The sequence below is a fragment of the Lithobates pipiens genome, unplaced genomic scaffold, assembly GCF_037356315.1.
Source record: "Lithobates pipiens isolate NorthernLeopardFrog02 unplaced genomic scaffold, aLitPip1_a1.2 Scaffold_1, whole genome shotgun sequence".
NCBI classification, from domain to species: Eukaryota; Metazoa; Chordata; class Amphibia; order Anura; family Ranidae; genus Lithobates; species Lithobates pipiens.
This window is the reverse complement of record NW_027507685.1, coordinates 226,766,668-226,785,704: the sequence shown is the minus strand read 5'-3', so window position 1 is coordinate 226,785,704 and position 19,037 is coordinate 226,766,668. Positions and strand designations below refer to the sequence as shown.

Genomic DNA, 19,037 nt, shown 5'->3' with positions numbered 1-19,037 from the left:
TTTTATACTTGGACTGCCTGGTCAGATTTCTGAAGTTCCTCTGAATTTCTGACCTGGGCTAAAAATGGACCCTGTCACTGTTCTCTCCCAGCCATGATGGAGTGTTTCTGCCATTTCCCGTGTCCATGTTTCCTTCCACTTCCCTCCCCAGATCCTTACCCTTTTTCCCGAGTGACCTTTCCCTCCTCCTTCTTTTTTTTTTTACCCTCTCTCTCTTTTTTCTCTTCATCTTTCTTCCCTCCTCTTCATTTATTTTTTCCCATTAAAGCGGACGTCCACCCTAAAGTGGACCTTCCGCTCATTGGAATCCTCCCCCCCTCCGGCGCCACAATTGGAACCTTTCAGGGGGGAGGGGGGTGCAGGTACCTGTACAGCATGGGCGTCCGCAGAACTTTTTTCAGGGGGGGGGGCATAATTTTAGAGTCACCCATGCACCGCCCCTTTTCGACAATGTCATTATCACATTATCATGGTCAGAGACTGCAGACATAGTACAGTCCCCAGGATAAGTAATGGATAATGGCCTACAGGCCCTCTTACCAGACCCAGCGAAACTATGGCAGTGATCCCTCCGGCTGGACGATCGCTTACTTTGGGTTCCCCGGGGCGACTCAGGTCAGTAGTGTAGCATGTCTGTACCCTGGCAGTGGCTCAGTCTTTCTCTCTCTAGCGGTACTGGGCAGTGTGGCTCTCTCTGGTGGCGTTGGGCAGCATGGCTCTCTCTGGTGGCGCTGGAAAGCATGGCTCTCTGGTGGTGCTGGGCAGTGTAGCTCTCTTTCTGGTGGCGTGGGGCAGTGTAGCTCTCTCTCTGGCTTCCGCCCAGCACACTCCTCATTCTTTGTCCTGTAGCGCTCTCTCCCTCTGCTTTTTTCCAGGTGGCAGTCTCTCAATCTCTCTCTTGATCGAGCTGTAGTCTCCTCTCTGTGGAAAATGGGGCTGCCAATCTTTGGGACTACATGTCCCATGATGCTGTCCTCTCCTAGTCTCCTTTGATTGGCCCTCAGTTGTGGCCAAAAGGGAAGGAACGGAGCGGAAAGGTAGCTGTGCGAGGAACCTAGTGAGAGTTGTCGTCTCTTCTCCCTGACAGGAGAAAGGGGGAGGGGTGACTGGGGGAAACCTGATAGCCCGCAGCTAACTTTTCTCCTGTCACAGCGCCGCTGAGTTCTCTGCTGGACTGAGCAGGGAAAAGAGCCCGCAGTCACACTACACTGATGGGGGGGCTTGACAGAACCCTAATGGTGTCACCCTAATAGTGATGGAACTGTGCTGAATTTAAGATCTGATCCCTGATTCCAGGGGGGGGCACTTGACCCCCCTTGCCCCTACCTGCAGACGCCCATGCTGTACAGTACAGGTATCTGCACCCACTTCCGGCGTAGATTCTGCAGAAGGTACACCCCTTTCTGCAGAATCTACGCCCCTTTCCGAAAGTCCCCCACTGTCTGCTGGGAAACACACGGATCCCAGAGACAGTGGGTACCATCCTTATTGCGCAGTGCGACTCGCGCATGCGCAGTAGGGAACCGGCAAATGAAGCCGAAAGGCTCCACTTCCTGATTTCCATACCCAAGATGGTGGCGGCAGCACCTGAGAAACGATCGAGAGATCGGCTTTGGGTGCCGACATCGCGGGCGCGCTGGGCGGGTAAGTGTCACTATTTTAAAAGTCAGCAGCTGCAGTATTTGTAGCTGCTGGTTTTAAAAAAAAAGAAAAACGGCGGACTCCCGGCGGACTCTCGCTTTAAGTTTCAGTAAGAAAAAAAAAATACAATATGAATAATATACACACAAATGTATCCCCGAACGCAGTTGTGGAATATAAGACTATCCAATTTTTAACTGGAATTTTTGATCCTACCAAGTGTTGAGGTAAAACTTCTTTTTTGTTCTTTTACAGTATGTCTTTTACCATTGTTTATATTGCATAGTGCTATTTAGATGACGTGTATACATATGAATCTGTAATAATTTATTTTACCCTATTAAATCTTTTGTCAATTTTATATGCCATCCCTTTGACATGTATATGAAATGTATTCATCAGGTCAATGCCATGTATGTGTGTGTGTATACATATTATCCCTTTTCTAAATGTGCATTATTGTTCTGTATTGTCGGACTCCATATGCCAATAAAATATACTTTCTAACTATCTCACCCCCATAAATCAATAGCCTAATTTAAAGTCCCACCTTCCCTTTTCTCGCACCTGAACCAGGGATGGAGGCACAGACCGTGTGCTTCATTTAAAGTCCCATACTCCCCCTCTATTATTCTAACTTCAATAATCATGGTTTTATTTAATTATTATTAAAAATATATATTTTAAATTATTAATAATTAATTAAAAAAGTGTAATTTTTAATCAACTTTTCTCCACAAATCTCAGTCCAGCCACAGGTCTACATTACCAGGAAATCTGATGTATCTGAAACAGAGGTCATCTGTATGGTGACTGGCTTCTATCCAAAACCAATTAATGTAAGCTTGCTGAAGGAGAACCAAATGGAAGATGTGATGTCAACTGGGGCTCTACCCAATGGAGATGGGACTTACCAGATAACAGTGCTGACAACTATAAATATGGCAGATGAGCAAAGTGTCTACTGCAAGGTGGAGCACAGCAGTTTAAAAGAACCACTAATAGTATACCTGGGTGAGTATCCATGAAGTACGGCAATGTGAAATTTAGCAAAAAAAGAAATTCTAGAAAATCAGAGGTAATTTCAGCTGAATTCCAGAAATTCAGCAACTTTGTAAAAAAAAACGTACATGTGTTTTTATTGGGATTTTATGTGATAGACCAACACAAAGTGCCACATAATTCTGAACTGGAAGGAAAATAATAAATGTTTTTTTTTGTTTTTTTTACAGAGAAATATGTGAAAAATGTGGGGTACATTTGTATTCAGCCCCCCTGAGTCAATACTTTGTAGAATCACCTTTTACTGCAATTACAGCTGCAAGTCTTTTTGGGGATGTCTCTATCAGCTTTGCACATATAGAGAGTGACATTTTGCCCATTCTTCTTTTCAAAAATAGCTCAAGCTCTGTCAGATTGGAACAGCAATTTTCAAGTCTTGCCACAGATTCTCAATTGGATTTAGGTCAGGACTTTGACTGGGCCATTCTAACACATGACTATACTTTGATGTAAACCATTCCATTATAGCTCTGCTGGAAGGTGAACTGATAGACTCTATCAGGTTTTTTTCTAAGATTGCCCTGTATTTGGCTCCATCCATTTTCCCATCAACTCTGACCAGCTTCCCTGTCTCTGCTGAAGAAAAGCCAAAAAGTTAAATTTTGTTCTCATCTGACCAGAGCACCTTCTTCCACATGTTTGCTGTGTCCCCCACATGGCTTCTCGCAAACAATAAACAGGACTTCTTATGGCTTTCTTTCAACAAAGGCTTTCTTCTTACCACTCTTTCATAAAGCACAGCTTTGTGGAGAGCACGACTAATAGTTGTCCTGTGGACAGATTCTCCCACCTAAGCTGTGGATCTCTGCAGCTCCTCCAGAGTTATTATGGGCCTCCTGGCTGCTTCTCTGATTAATGCTCTCCTTGCTCGGCCTGTCAGTTTAGGTGAACTGTCATGTCTTGGTAAGTTTGCAGGTGTGCCATACTTTTTCCATTTTCAAATGATGGATTGAACAGTACTCCGTGAGATGTTCAAAGCTTGGGATATTTTTTTTTTAACCTAACCCTACTTTAAACTTCTCCACAACTTTATCCTTGACCTTTCTGGTATGTTCCTTGGCGTTTATAATGTTGTTTGTTAACTAAGGTTATCTAACAAACATCTGAGGGCTTCACAGAACAGCTGCATTTACACTGAGATTAAATTACACACAGGTGGACTCTATTTACTAATTAGGTGAGTTCTAAAAGCAATTGGTTCCACTATTTGTAAAAAAAAATGTAAAAAAACGTTTTATCATTTTCCTTCCACTTCACAATTATGTGCCACTTTGTGTTGTCTATCACATGAAATCCCAATGAAATACATTTACGTTTTTGGTTGCAGCATGACAAAATGTGGAAAATTTCAAGGGGTGTGAATACTTTTTCAAGGCACTGTATAAATGGGCAGAAGAAGGGGCAAGGTGGGCATAGCAGTTCCAGTGACTCTGCTCTTGCAGAAACTCTGAGCGCAGTGAGCATCGGAGCTCCAGAGGGGCAGCAGGCACTTAACTCATGGAGTGCCTACAATTTTAAAGTAGCTGAATTCCTGGAGTATAGCTTCAAAGTAAAATTGTCATAAGAGAAATACAGTGGTTGTTATGATCTTCTTTCAAAATGAATAACTCTTTGGCTTCAGTAATTCCAAGTCAATATCCTAGGACAAGCATTCAAAAGTCAGAATATCTCATATGTATACTTGTGCAGAGTTCCTGACTCAGAAACTATTGCAGCCAAAGTATCGACATGACAGCCAGACAACCAATATTTTCAGAAAGACAGATCAGCAAGAACAACCTCTCATTGAGAAGCTGTACTTCTTAAGCCGCGTACACACGGGCGGACTGTATGGCCAACTTAGTCCGTCAGACAATCCGACGGACAGTCCGTCCTACTTTCGAATGAACGGACTTGACCACACACGGATGCACAAACAGTCCGTCGAAAGCTTGCGCGATGACGTGTACAGCACGTACGACGGGACTAGAAATAGGAAGTCCAATACACAGCAATGCAACCTTTCGCCGTGTAAATCCTTTCTGAGCATGCGCCATACTTAGTCTGTCGAACTAGCCTACTCACGAGCGGATTGTCCGCTGAAACCAAAGTATGACGGACAGTATTATGGATATTCCGAAATACTTAGTCCGCCAGACTGCACGCTGAAAAAGTCCACTGAAGCCCACACACGAGCGGACTGTCCGCTGAAATGTGTTTCGACGGACTAAGTTGGCCAGACAGTCTGCCCGTGTGTACGCGGCTTTAGGGTGCTCAACCAGCGTAATCAGCGGGTGCTCATAGTGGCCTCAATTATTGGTGCTGTGCAAAACCAAGATGAAGAGATGGGAAGTCACCAGCACTTCAGCAATGTTCCTTTTCACACTTTCATTGATGGAACCAACTTCACATAAATTAAGAATTGCCGACCAGTTCTTTCCTTCAGCTTCCAGTGCTGAACAGAGCAGTGAGGGAGTGAAGGAAGGTATATGCTGCTGGGGACGGGGTGGAGGACTAAGAATCTTTGGTCTAGGGGCAATTATGACCAAATGGGCAATTATGTCAAATATTAAGTGTATCGTGCAAATTGTGCCATGGTGCCTCAATGATTGTTGGCCATGATGAGAATTGGGTATTTCTAAAGGATGTGGTGGATTGTGGCAAACCTTTTCATATCTTCCAGCATCGGCTTCATTTACAGCTCTAATTCAGTCACATGATATCTCAGAGCCACAAAGAAAATTGGTTCTTGGAAGACGTCCTTCTGCTACGATCACAGGTTGGACCAGGAAGCATGAAGCTATATAATGTCCAGCACCTGATTGCGGGTCCCATTCTGATCAATGTCTGATTAGTGAAGAATCTCTTGAGGGCCACCAGCCCAACATATCTCGTTACTACTGGCCCAAGGAGTTAAGTGCCTCTCCTGTCCATCACCCAGTTCTCCCGTAGTAGGGTATTAAATCAAATCTGTTGCTTTGCTCTAAATGAGAAAAACACAAGTTTTCTGTGTAACTGTGCAAACAATAGATGCAAGAATAGAAGGCAGAAGAAGAGGAACTGAAAAATAGAACTAATGAATATCTTGTTCCATCCCTGTGTCAGAGCTTGAATCACAAAGCTACTGTATATGTATTTTGCAATAATGACAGTTTTCACATGTAATTGTTTTTTTCAGCCAATGTTAAGAATACCAATCAATATGGCCAATAATACGCTTAGAACTTAGTAATGTGACACTTAAATTAAAAAAGTGAGTGAGTGTATGGGTCTTCATCCGCTTAGCATAGAAAGGTGCTTTCTCCTACCATGTAATGTCTTTTGGTCATTTTTTAACTTGGTTGTTATTATTTTATTTTATTTGTATTTGATTTGTTCTTGGTTTGTACAGATTATTTGCTTTTGACTAACATTTTACATATCAGCATTAAGTTTTTATTAGCTGATCTATTACGGCATAGATTTGTAATGGTGCATCACATTTTCAGCCTGTTACTAGCACTGTAAAATTAATTTTTTTTAGCTTTCTGTACAGTGAGAACAAGTTAGAACCTTTGTTGGGTTTGATGTCACTGGGAAAAAAAGCGAGGGAAAATGTAATGATCAGCTTTTAACTTTACCTTTAGACTGCTTTCACACTGAGGCACTTTACAGGCGCTACACCGTTAAAAATAGCGCCTGTAAAGAGCCTCTCCTGTCTCTCTAGTGTGAAAGCCCGAGGACTTTCTCCCTAGAGCACTAGAGCGGTGTACTTGCAGAATGGTAAAAAAAAGTCCTGCAAGCAGCATCTTTGCAGCGCTGTAGGAGCTGGCAGGAGGTCAAAAAAGTTATGCAAGCAGCTTCTTTGAGGCTCTTTAGGAGCAGTGTATACACCGCTCCTAAAGTGCTCCTGTCCATTGAAATCAATGGGCAGCGTCGCCAAAGCGCCTCGGCAGCAGCGCTTTGCGGGCGCTTTTAACCCTTTATTCAGCTGCTAACAGGGATTAAAATCTCCCTGCTAGCGGCTAAAAAGTGTCTCTAAAATGACGGTAAAGCGGTGCTAAAACTAGTGGCGCTTTACCGCAGATGCCCCTGTGCTGTCAGTGCGAAAAGGCTCTTAACTTCAACTTATCTGCTTGTTTATGCTGAGAACTGAAGCTCAGGTCTCTGCTGTGCACACCTGCCTTCATTAGTGGTATTTAATGTGAGGCCACATTTACCCTCAGGGCCACTGATGGGGGGACCACCAGTTCTTCTGTAGGGTGCCCAGGCTCCTTCACTTATTAGGGGGCCCGGCTGGCAGCTTGAGACTTCATGTAGGATGTCGCTTTGTACAGTTAGTCAGTGTACATAATATACATAAGATACTGTTCCACAACAGAGTCCTGGGTATTTATATTTACTGCTGGGCTGAGGGTAGCCCTGGGGGGGCCCCATCTGTTCACCTCTGGAGCTGGGAGACTGTAGATTGCGATGGCAGCTGTGGAATATTTTAAAATGCTAGGGCGCCCCCTGGGGGGACTTATGCCCTGTACACACGGTTGGACATTCTGACAACAAAATCCGTCAGATTTTTTCAGACGGATTTTGGCCGAAACTTGTGTTGCATACACACGGTCGGACAAAGTTGTCAGAAAATCAGATCGTTCGGAATGTGGTGACGTTCGTTGCGTACGACAAAACTACATAGAGGCTAGTAGCCAATAGCTTTGGCCTCGTAATTTAAGCTGAGAATACGTGGCACTTTGTCCATCGTAATTCTCTCGGAAAAAGTCCGATCGGATTTTGTTGTCGGAAAATTTGAGATTCAGCTCTCAAATTTTTTCCGTCGGAATTTCAGATGGAAAAAGTCCGATGAGCCCACACACGATCGGATTTTCCAACAACATAATCCGATTGGACCATTTTCATTGGGATTTCCGACCGTGTGTTCAGGGCATTACACACACTTTGCTGTCATGTGAGTCCCAGTTCTGTAAGTCCTAGATGCTGGCCTGCCCACTGCCTGTTTCCCTTAACAGGTAAGTGCTGAGGGTATCAGGCAGAAGAAGAGTGCTGGCAAGCTAGGGGCAGCTGGCTTGAGCCTGGAACTGGAAACAATCAGTGCGGGGCAGGCACAGAGTCGAGTCCTTGTGTGATGTCCACTCAGCAGCCAGTCCAGCAGTGCAGACACAGAGGGATTGCTAGCTATGGCAGAAGTCACACAAGACAGGTACAATCCCATGACATGACACAGCACACACCTGTCGCCATGCCATGACCATTGCCCAATTTCATTTATATAGCAGGGAACAGCCAAATGTGATCATCATTATCATGACGACAGTCACACTCACACATAGGGTTGACACTTTTTCTTCATGCCAAGCCTGAACACTTTAGCGGTGCACAGTGGACTCTGTTGTAAAGGGGAACTCTGATGTAAAGGAGTTACTGCTTACCAAACCTCCAACTTACATCAGAGTTCCCAGCATCCCCCTTAAATGGGGGTCCTTAAAGCCCCCCTTATATCAGAGTCCACAGGGGCCCCGTTAAACTGGTGTACTTACTTTCTTGAAGACAGGAGAGAGAAGGGAGGGAGGGGGGAGACTTCAGTTACAGACATTGGATGGTAAGCTCACTCACCCAAGGGTGGAGGCTCAGGCATCGACACCTTCCATTCACCATGTATCTGAGCTGAGTTTCTGAGTTTCAAACTTCCAGCCCACACATCCCTTTCCTAAAGGCGAAGAGCACTGGGGATTGGAGCGTGGGTGGGCAGACAGAGGGGTAGGAGTGGGAAGGGGAGGAGCAGATTAAACCCTCCCTCATGTCTGTGTATGGGGACGGGGGCCCGTGTGGACACCTGTGCACTTGGCATTTGTGGTACTTGATTACTTGGGGAGCCATAGCCTATTGTGAATATTGTGTCTGGGTTTCAGATGGTGTGAAACCCGGACATATGATTCAAAACCCGAACTGTCCAGGTGAGTCCCGGACAGGTGGTAACCCTACTCACACAGTGCAGGTGTTTTGAGCCACAGCACCTGTACTGTGTGATTTTCATGATAAGGGCCTCTGATGAGGCAGTACAGCCAGCCCTCCTGTACTGGGCCCGTGCCCCATCAGTTCAAAAGGGGGGCCCAGGAGGGACAGCTGTACTTTCTTATTACAGACAGCAATCCTCTTCTGTCTCCCACTGCAGCGCTGTCAGCTTCTCCTCCTCTCCCTCCCTCTGGTTGCATTGCAAGGGGATTGGTTCTTGCACATGCGCCCCTTCTGTCCATGGCCCCCCTTTGTGCCAATTTCCTTTGCAAAGCTTCCGACTTCTCTCCTCTCCCGGCAGGCACACGGGGGAATGAACATAGTAAGCGATCGGTACCAATAACTCCTGTGTTGCTTGAGGTGGGTCTTATTTTGCTGGGGGGGAGGGGGGTCAGTCGTTGCTGGGAGTGATCTACTTTTGAGGGAGGGAGTCTATTGTTGCTGTCTGCTGGAGGGTCTGTTGATGCTGGCTGTAGGGTGTCTATTTTTGCTGGGGGTCAATTGTTGCTAGCTACAGGAAATCTATTTTACTGCCTTTCTTGTTGTCAAAATACCTGAATACAGTCCTTCATGGCAGGATCACCGGGTATTATAAACAAAGCTTCAAATTTAAAAATATTCAAACTAACTTTTGAAATTACATTATTATGTTAAAGTTTATATGAGGTTTTAGTAGTTGGGTTTACACATGCTTGAAGAGGACTTTTATGAAACAAAAAAAAAAGAAGAGGACTTCACTTAATATTTCCTATTTAGCAATCACAGTCTGATTTCATCACCTCTTCAGATGAGATACATCACACCCCGATCGGACTGGTCGTAGGAATAACAGTTGCTGTCATTGTGTGTGTGATTGGTTTGTCGTGCTTTATGAAGCTGTATAAAAAGCACAGGTAAGATATTATCATTGAGAGATATAAATGTATTGTGGTGCAAGCTTACAGTAAAACATCCCATGCAATCCATAATCATTCCATGGGAAGCCTAGATTTCACGTGATCTCCTCTTGATTTTATTTCAGGACAAAAAACATATTTTAGTAAATATATTTGTTATGTGCAAACTGCATTTTTCAGTCTGATACATTTCTGTAGTTCATAAAGATTTTTTCATTCCTTTTAATAAGGATATTTTGCCTTTGTCTATACTGCTATATTTCCTTCTTTATCTTCTGAATGGTTTCTTTAGATCAATGGTCTCAAAACTGCGGCCCAGGGGTCAAATGCGGCCCTTTGCTTGCTTTTATCCAACCCTTGCAGTACTATTTCATCCACCGATACAAATAATGGAGCATAATTCCCCCACTGACATCAACGATGGAGCTCAATTCCTCCCAATGACACCAATGATGGGGCACAATTCCTCCAAATGACCCCAATGATGGGGCAAAATTCCTCCCAGTGACACCAATGATGGGGCACAATTCCTCCCAATGACACCAATGATGGGGCACAATTCCTCCCAATGACACCAATGATGGGGTACAATTCCTCCCAATGACACCAATGATGGGGCACAATTCCTCCCAATGACATCAATGATGGGGCAACATTTTTCTTCCAATGATGGGACACAATTCCTCCCAATGACACCAAAGATGGGAAACAATTCCTCCCAATGATGGGACACAATTCATCCCAATGACACCAATGATGGGGCAAAATTCCTCCCAATGACACCAGTGATGGGGCACAATTCCTCCTAATTACACCAATGATGGGGCACAATTCCTCCCAATGACACCAATGATGGGGTACAATTCCTCCCAATGACACCAATGATGGGGTACAATTCCTCCCAATGACACCAATGATGGGGCAACATTTTTCTTCCAATGGTGGGACACAATTCCTCCCAATGACACCAATGATGGGAAACAATTCCTCCCAATGATGGGACACAATTCCTCTCAATGACACCAATGATAGGGCACAATTTCTTCCAATGACACCAATGATGGGGGAACATTTTTCTTCCATTGATGGGACACAATTCCTCCCAATGACACCAATGATGGGACACAATTCCTTCTAATGACACAGATGGTTTGTCAAAATCTCTCCCAATGACACCAACAATGGGACACAATTCCCCCCAATTACACCAGTGATGGGGCACAATTCCTCCCACTGACACCAATGATAGGGCACAATTTTTTCCAATGACACCAACAATGGGACACAATTCCTCCCAATGACACAAGTGATGTGACATAATTTGATTATTTCCAATGACATTTAAGAAGGGGTGAAATACCTCCCACTAACACCAATGATGGGGCACAACTCCTCCACTGAAACCAAAGAAGGGGTATTGATTTTTTCCCACAGACACCAGCACCTTTTCTACTTCCAATGGCCACAGTCTGGCCCTTCTAAAGTCTGAAAGACAGCAAACTGGCCCTCTGTTTAGAAAGTTTGGAGACCCTCAATTTAGATTACGCACAGATGGTGCATTGCTTGTAAAAACCAACAGGTACTGAACAAAGATCAGAAAAAATCTGAGAAATTTTATTTTTAGAGGAAATATTCCAAAGGATCCCCATCAACAGAGCAAAAAAGGGAAATATATTGGGGCCATATTCCACTTCTTAAGTCCACTACCTAGTGAGTTCCAGCTTTGGTCAAGGATCCCAACAGATTACTTTGCTATTTAGTGGTAGTTAGTCACATTTAACCAGACCTGTTCTGTAAGGTTGAAGACATTTTACCACTTACCCAGCTAGTCTCTTTAGTCTTCTCAAAGTTTTATTGCTCCAGTTTTACAGGGAGAGAGGGTTGGGGCCAGCTCACACCATGAATCACACAGGAACATGCTGTGCATTCCTGTAGGATTCACATGTGACCTGGATGCAGTATAATTTCAGCCCATTCTTTTGCATGGTCAAAAATTGTACCAGACTACGCCAAATGTAGTTCATGCACTTCTTTACATAACGCAGAGCAACAGCAAAGCAACCTGCATTTCCGGTGTCCTTAAGTTTACACTGACACCTGCTGCAGGTTGCAAGTGCAGTGTTTTTTGAACGCAGTGTGGGAAATGTGCATAGAACGTGAGTTTTCTGCACCACTGTCTAGTGTGAACTGGCCCTTAGGGTTAGGTTTCAAAACAACCAGCGCTTCCAGACTCCATTAGTCCAAGAGTGTGCCAGACTGCTCTGAGAGAGGACACCAATCCCCCTCCAGCAGAACATCTTTTGGGCTCTGCCACCTTCAAAGCCATACCCTCTTTAAACAAGAAAACAGAAAAGAGAGGGCTCACTGGCCTTGTGCATTATCCTTTGGCAAATTTATTAAAAGAACACGTAATAAAACTACTCACAAAGGTAGATGAAAAATCACGCTTAAAATAGTCTTTGACTTGTGACAGTGTGTCCACTGATAGCAGTCTCCAGATCCTACGACCCACGACTGGACTTTTCGACGGACTAGGTCCGACGGTCTTCCCAACGGACTTTCGGCGGAGATCCAATAGATTTTCTGAACGAAACGGACTTGGCCACACACGGCCGGACTAAGTCCATTCGAAAGTCCATTAGTTTTGAATGTGATAACGTAAACGGGACTAAACAAGGAAGCTCAATAGCCAGTAGCCAATAGCTGCCCTTGTGTCGTATTTGGTCCGTCGGACCAGCATACAGACGAACGGTTTTCCCAATTTTTAGTCCGTCGGACTTGAATCCGTTGGATAGATTAGAAACATGTTTTATTTATAGGTCTGACGGACTTTTGTCCGACGGATTCCGGTCTGCCGGAAAGTCCGGTCGTGTGTATGAAGTGGACATGCAAACCGCTGCAAACCCTCTTCAACCAAGCAGGGCAACTTGAAGAATTCTGTGCTAGACCCCATGGGACTCAAGCCTACACAGCACAAATGTTTGCTAGAAAATGACTCAGAATCCCCAAACATTATATATATTGTTTTAGCAGACACCCTAGGGAATAAAATAGTGGTCGCTGGAACTTTTTATGTCACACGGTATTTGCACAGCAAAATATTAAACGCTTTTTTTGGGGGAGAAAAAACAGTTTCATGAATAAAAAATAAAAATTACGTTAGCCTGATTTTTTTGGTATAATGTGAAAGATGATGTTATGCTGAGCAAATAAATACCTAAGATGTCACACTTTAAAATTGCGCACACTTGTGGAATGGCGCCAAACTTCAGTATTTACAAATCTCCATAGGTGACACTTTAAATTTTTTACAGGTTACATGTTTAGAGTTACAGAGGAGGTCTAGTGCTAGAATTATTGCTCTCACTCTAATGATCGTGACATATGTAATCTGTGCATATCTGGCTCTGATACTAGCCAGTGCCTCACCAGCCACTGACCTCACCGCACATCACTGTTTTTCTCATAGTCTCCTGGCTAAGTCCTACAACAACCTTTTGAACCTTCAGGTGAAGTCCACCTAAGGCAGCACCCATCGATTCTTTGGTAACCATGCTGCTCTGCTCCTCCATGCCCATTTGAGATTGCACTGTCCCTTGGGAATATATTTCTTGAGCAGAAACACAAGTGGAAACAGGCATAGTTCAAGTTGGCATACTATAGACCAGTGATGGCGAACCTTGGCACTCCAGCTGTTTTGGAACTACATTTCCCATGATGCTCCTGCACTCTGCAGTGTAGTGGAGCATCATGGGAAATGCAGTTTCAAAACATCTGGGGTGCCAAGGTTCGCCATCACTGCTATAGACCATTATCTGCATCAACTATACATGGAGTTGAGTTCTGAGGATGCAAGGATATGTACAGTATGTGAGACACAGGCCGCGTACACACGGGCGGACTGTTCGCCCAACTTTGTCCGCTGAACAGTGTTTGGGCGGACAGTCCGCTCGTGTGTGGGCTTTCAGCGGACAGTTTCAGCGGACAGTTTGACGAACAAGGTTTTACGGAATTTCCGAAAAACTGTCCGCTGAAACAAGGTTTCAGCGGACAGTTTTTCGGAAATTCCGTAAAACCTTGTTCGTCAAACTGTCCGCTGAAACTGTCCGCTGAAAGCCCACACACGAGCGGACTGTCCGCCCAAACACTGTTCAGCGGACAAAGTTGGGCGAACAGTCCGCTCGTGTGTAGGCTTGTTCGTCAAACTAAGTTCCGCGCATGCTCAGAAAGGATTTACACGCCGAAAGTTATAATGCAGTGTATAGGACGTCGTATTTTTCGTCCCGTCGTACGTGCCGTTCACGTCATCGCGCACGGTTTCAGCAAACTGTTCGTCCGTCGTGTGTGGCCATGTCCGTCCATGCTAATTTTGAGCGGACTGTTTGCCGAAACTGTTTGACGGACAAAGTTGGGCGAACAGTCCGCGCGTGTGTACGCGGCCACAGAATATCATTGTTGATTATGTGAGTCAAATACTGGCCACTCCCTAACCTAGTTTTGCATCATTTTTCTTTTTGTTTTTGATATTGTATAGGGATCTTGAGGAATTTTTATTTTTAAGCCGTGCCATTCTGTTGCACCAGATTGACAGTAGAGTAGAGTAGATCTGAAGATATTTGGTCATCATTACACATACTAATTTAGAATATTATCCTGTGGTATTACAGAATAGGGGATTCAATATTTGGGTTTTAGAGTCTCCTGAGTATTCTTGCAATGTTGTTGTTTTGTACTATAAAGATTATTTTAACTATTAACTGACAGGTTCTAACCCAGATTGTTTTATATTAAACAGAAGATACACATTTATCACTGGACTGACTATGGACTGACTCTCCCTTAGAAGAGATGAGAAAAGTTGTTGCAACATACAAAAACCATAAACAATTTCAAAGTAATAAACAAGATCACCTTACATGCACAGATTTTTGTAGTTAAATCTATTTTGTTTCTATATGCTACAGCTTTTTTTCTAATTTGTCCAAATTATGGTTGTTTTCAAAAGATTTTTTTTATTTGATGATCCCATAGACTACCACCCTATCAAGAAAGATCATACATTGTTATCTTGTCCTCTCACTTCCTTTTCAATGAATAAAATCAGTGTTAAAAAAACAAGAACAAATGGTTCAATTTTTTTTTTCATTTTTTTTTTTTTTTTTTACAGCTATTTACCCAGTATCTGACAGTAAGATTAACCAATTGTATAAAATAATCCATGTAATGTTTGTCAGCCTCAGCATATAAAAAAGTTGAGTCCTCTTGTACATTTACTCCACCCACTTCCTGTGTACCCAGCCCCCTAGGGATTCACTATCAATCTGCCCTGAACTCGGCAGAGAGCTGCTAAATCCAATTTAGGGGTCTCAAAACAAGACAGATGATGAGATAGTGAGTCCAGATCTTAAGATAAGGTTATTAGGTGCTTTAGGTGCTTTATTGTATACAAACACTGCAGTGGAGAGACACAACACAGACCGACTTCCATCTCTACCAGGCGAAACAAAGCAGGAAGTGTCTCTGAGCTTACATCTACGGGTTGTACAATTTATACTTTATGAATATGCATAAGCACTAGCCGTGATATTGCTTTCTACATATATATATATATATATATATATATATATATATATATATATAATATATTATATTTTATATTATATCAACATTATCAGACCCCAAAAATTCTACTCAGAGCAAACCATGGCATTTCATCGAGCTGTTCTCTGGAGCATCCAGAAGCCACCTACCGCTGAAAGAAAAAGAGGAGAAGGAAGAAGAAAATATATTTATAAAGTTTTTTGTAATCACAGGTGGTAGAAGTAGGTGCTTTAAGGTGGTGACAGGAGATAAAGTGCTTGAAGCCTGTACTGTTTGAACTATTTTCAAATAGCTAATCAATAAATACCCCTTAACCAGGTCGCTATTAGTAAAATATGAAAAAAAAAATAGTTTTAGTTAAAGTGATTGTAAAATCTTGTTTAAAAAAAAAAAAAAAAAAAATAACAAACATGTCATACTTAGCTCCTCTGTGTAGTTGGTTTTGCACGGAGCAGCCTGGATCCTCTTTGCTGCTCCTAGCCCCTTCCTCCTATCAAGTGCCCGCTCAGGCAGCAGCTTTCTATGGGGGCACCCGAGCCGAGTCAGAGCTCTGTGTACCCATTCAGACACAGAGCCCCATGCTGGCCCTATCCCCTTTGGCTGGTGACAGGTACCCGTGTACTCTGATGGGCTGGTGACAGGCACTCGGGTAGTCCGATGGGATGGTGGCAGGTACTCGGGTACTCTGATGGGCTGGTGACAGCCTGGTACTCGGCTACTCTGATGGACACGCCTCATCCCCCATCGCCGCACCCATCAGGAGTGGCGAGAATGGGAGTATGTCAAATGATGGGGTGGGAGAGTGTTCCTGCCGGTGTCATTTTACTATGGCCCAGTATGGAAGTGGTTAAAGTGTTCACACAAAAGATAATAATTCAGATCCTGGTCCCTTAAAGCAGATTACACAGCACAGTGCTTGTGCTGCGTAATCTGCACCCCTCTAAACTGTAAAAGTATCCTCCCTGAATCTGCCACTTTCTGTATCCCCCCTCTGTACTAACCATGAAAATCAGGGCAGCTGAGCCCTGACCACCATGGTCAGAGTGTGTCCCTCCATCACACGCAGCCATCCTCTCTGCTCTCCTCTCTTCCCCTCATCCCTTCCCCCTTGCCTGTCAGCTCCTTCTCTGTGTCTCTGTCTTCACCATGCACCCCCCTGCAGCTATTATTAAAAATAAAAAACCTACAATAGTCACTGCCAGCCCCTCTATTAGAGCCTGGCACACAACGCTATGTAGATCATTTCTAAAAACAAGCATTGTAAATACCTATTTAGAGCTATCTTCAGGCCAGTCACTTGACTCACGGGTGCTTTACAGCTCCGAGACAGGACTTCTGTGGGAGGCCACGGGATCTCCCTGGCTGACATCAGAGGAAGATCTCAGTGCCCCCAGAGAAAGCAAGCAGCATTTTCTAGGGGGGCACTGCTCAACGAGCGCTGGCAAAAGACATTTTAGAAAAAAAAATGAAGTTTTAGTATTACTTTAATCAGATCAAGGAATGTGCAGCATGTTGTATTTGATACAGGTGAGCAGAACTTCTCATTCATTCCCTCCAATCCAATTCATATATTCATTCATTAAATTCTGAAATTAACAACAAGGCCACTTTTTCTGGTATATCACTGCTTCCCCAGAGGCACCCACTACGCCAAGTATGCAGTGGGTGTAAACTCTATCATGGGGTAGCAAAAGAAGAACACACATTAAAGTCCTTTTCCAATTAACTTTTTATCCAATGGCCAGAGTATGTAACACTTCAAGTATAACTCTTTCCAGGTAAAATTTTAAATCAGAAAGGTAGCTTTTACAGAGCAGTGTGACTTACCAGTGGTTGCCTGCTTTAAAGGAGAAGTATAGCCAAAGCTATTTTGGCCGTACTTCACTTATGGATCATAGGAGTGTAGTTTGTTCTGCACTCCTGTGACCAGTTTTCAGCTGACAGCGGGCTAAAGTCTACTGTTGGCTAATGTCACTCAGCCGGTCCAGGCCCTGGAAATACCATGACCACATGGTCAAGGTTTGCCCAAAAGCCTGACCAGCAGCTGGCTCAGCCTCTAAGCCATTGAAAGCCTGAGCCAGCTGCTCCTGCCCCCTCCATAGCCCGGTGGTCCAGTGAGCACTGGAGGGGCTGAGCATAGAGCCGATGACTGACAGTCACCATCTCTCTGCCCACTGAGAACAGAGCAATCAGTGGTCTTGAACGCTCAGAAGCACCCGCGGACAGATGACGCATCGGACCGATGCTGTATCCACCAAGGTATTATTTTCTCTTCAACAAACCCATACTTCTCTTTTAAGCTCCCAATTTGTTCTGGCCCTGCACTTCACTATTTACTGCTCACAGGTCCTAGTAATATATTTCAGGGCACCTAAGAGTAAAACAAAGGAGAACCTTACATCTACCAAAGCTCTCTTCTGGCAGTGCACTCTGCCAACTTTGCCACATGGTGGAGCCTGAGTGAGTCTGGGGCAAAGCTGAAAACAGATTATGGTTTAAATTATATTGTTGTCAAACAACATGAATATACTCACACTGTAATATATGCTGGCTAGCAAAAATGTTGAAAAGAGAAGTGAAGATGGGGACCCATTTGTTTTTGCTATCAGTAGTTTTAAACCTGTCCACCTTATTCAACATTCGTTTTTCTACAGTTCAGTTCTTGGACCAATAACTTGCTGCTCTTATGTTGCCCGCACAGGATATTGTGTTCTAGCAATTAACTTTTTATGTAAAATTATGATGTTTCTATTGGGAAGATAATGATGCTTTTATTGGTATTCATTTCATAGTAATCCTTGATAATTATTAGGTTAAAATCTTAGGGTCTTGCAGTTAGCTTTCAGATTAGAGGTTAGGTTTAGAAGTGGGACCATGCTGACATTTAGGTTTAGAGCAGGGATTTGCAATTAGTGGACCTCCAGCTGTTGCAAAACTGCAAATCCCATCATGCCTCTGGGTGCCCTGCTTGTGGCTGTCAGATTCTTGCTAAGCCTCATGGGACTTGTAATTCTGCAACAGCTGGAGGTCCACTAATTGCATACCCCTGGTTTAGAGTTTAGGTTTACATCAATTCATAAATTTTCCTATACTCCCCCACACTGCTGCAGCTGCTCAGCATTTGCTAAAGTTTTACCTTAATTCCTGTCATGCAGCTACAGTGTCATGGGGAGCAGTGTAAATCTTATGAATAGATTTGATCGGCAGCTGATGCTGGTGCTACCATAAACATACAACCTCTAAAACTTAAGTGAACGTAAGGGTTACTGAGTCAACCAGCAAAATAAACTTGTCCCAGTGACATTGACGATCACTTTTATGCCCCGTACACACGGTCGGATTTTCTGACGGAAAATGTTCTATGGGAGCTTGTTGTTATAAATTTCGACCGTGTGTAGGTTCCATGGTATATTTTCCATCAGATTTCCATCACACAAAATTTGAGATCTGGATCTCAAATTTTCCGACAACAAAATCTGTTGTCGTAAATTCCGATCATGTGTACACATTTCCGATGCACAAAGTTCCACGCATGCTCAGAATCAAGCAGAAGAGCCGCACTGGCTATTGAACTTTATTTTTCTCGGCTCTTCGTACGTGTTGTACATCACCGTGTTCTTGACGAACCAAATTTCCGACAATATTTGTGTGACTGTGTGTATGTAAGACAATTTTGAGCCAACATCCGTCGGAAAAAATCCATAGATTTTGTTGTCGGAATGTCCGATCAATGTCCGATCGTGTGTACGTGGCATTAGTCTGCTGGTGCTTATACTGCTGGTGCTTAGATTGCTGTCTCAGGAGCTGGAAAATCTCTGTGCAGGATGAGATCTGAAAGTGTATTTTTTGCAGTGA

At 43.8% G+C, this 19,037-nt stretch overlaps 1 protein-coding gene across 1 annotated transcript in view; it reads left to right on the top strand.

The window, feature by feature from the left end:
* Positions 1-14,654, top strand: part of LOC143988962 (antigen-presenting glycoprotein CD1d-like) — a 61,961-nt gene extending 47,307 nt beyond the window's left edge. The window contains exons 4-6 of the mRNA XM_077488922.1: positions 2,389-2,655; positions 9,473-9,578; positions 14,377-14,654. Of these exons, the coding sequence (XP_077345048.1) occupies positions 2,389-2,655; positions 9,473-9,578; positions 14,377-14,413 (410 nt within the window). The 3' untranslated portion in view covers positions 14,414-14,654. The remainder of the gene's footprint in view (positions 1-2,388; positions 2,656-9,472; positions 9,579-14,376) is intronic.
* Positions 14,655-19,037: the final 4,383 nt, after the last annotated feature.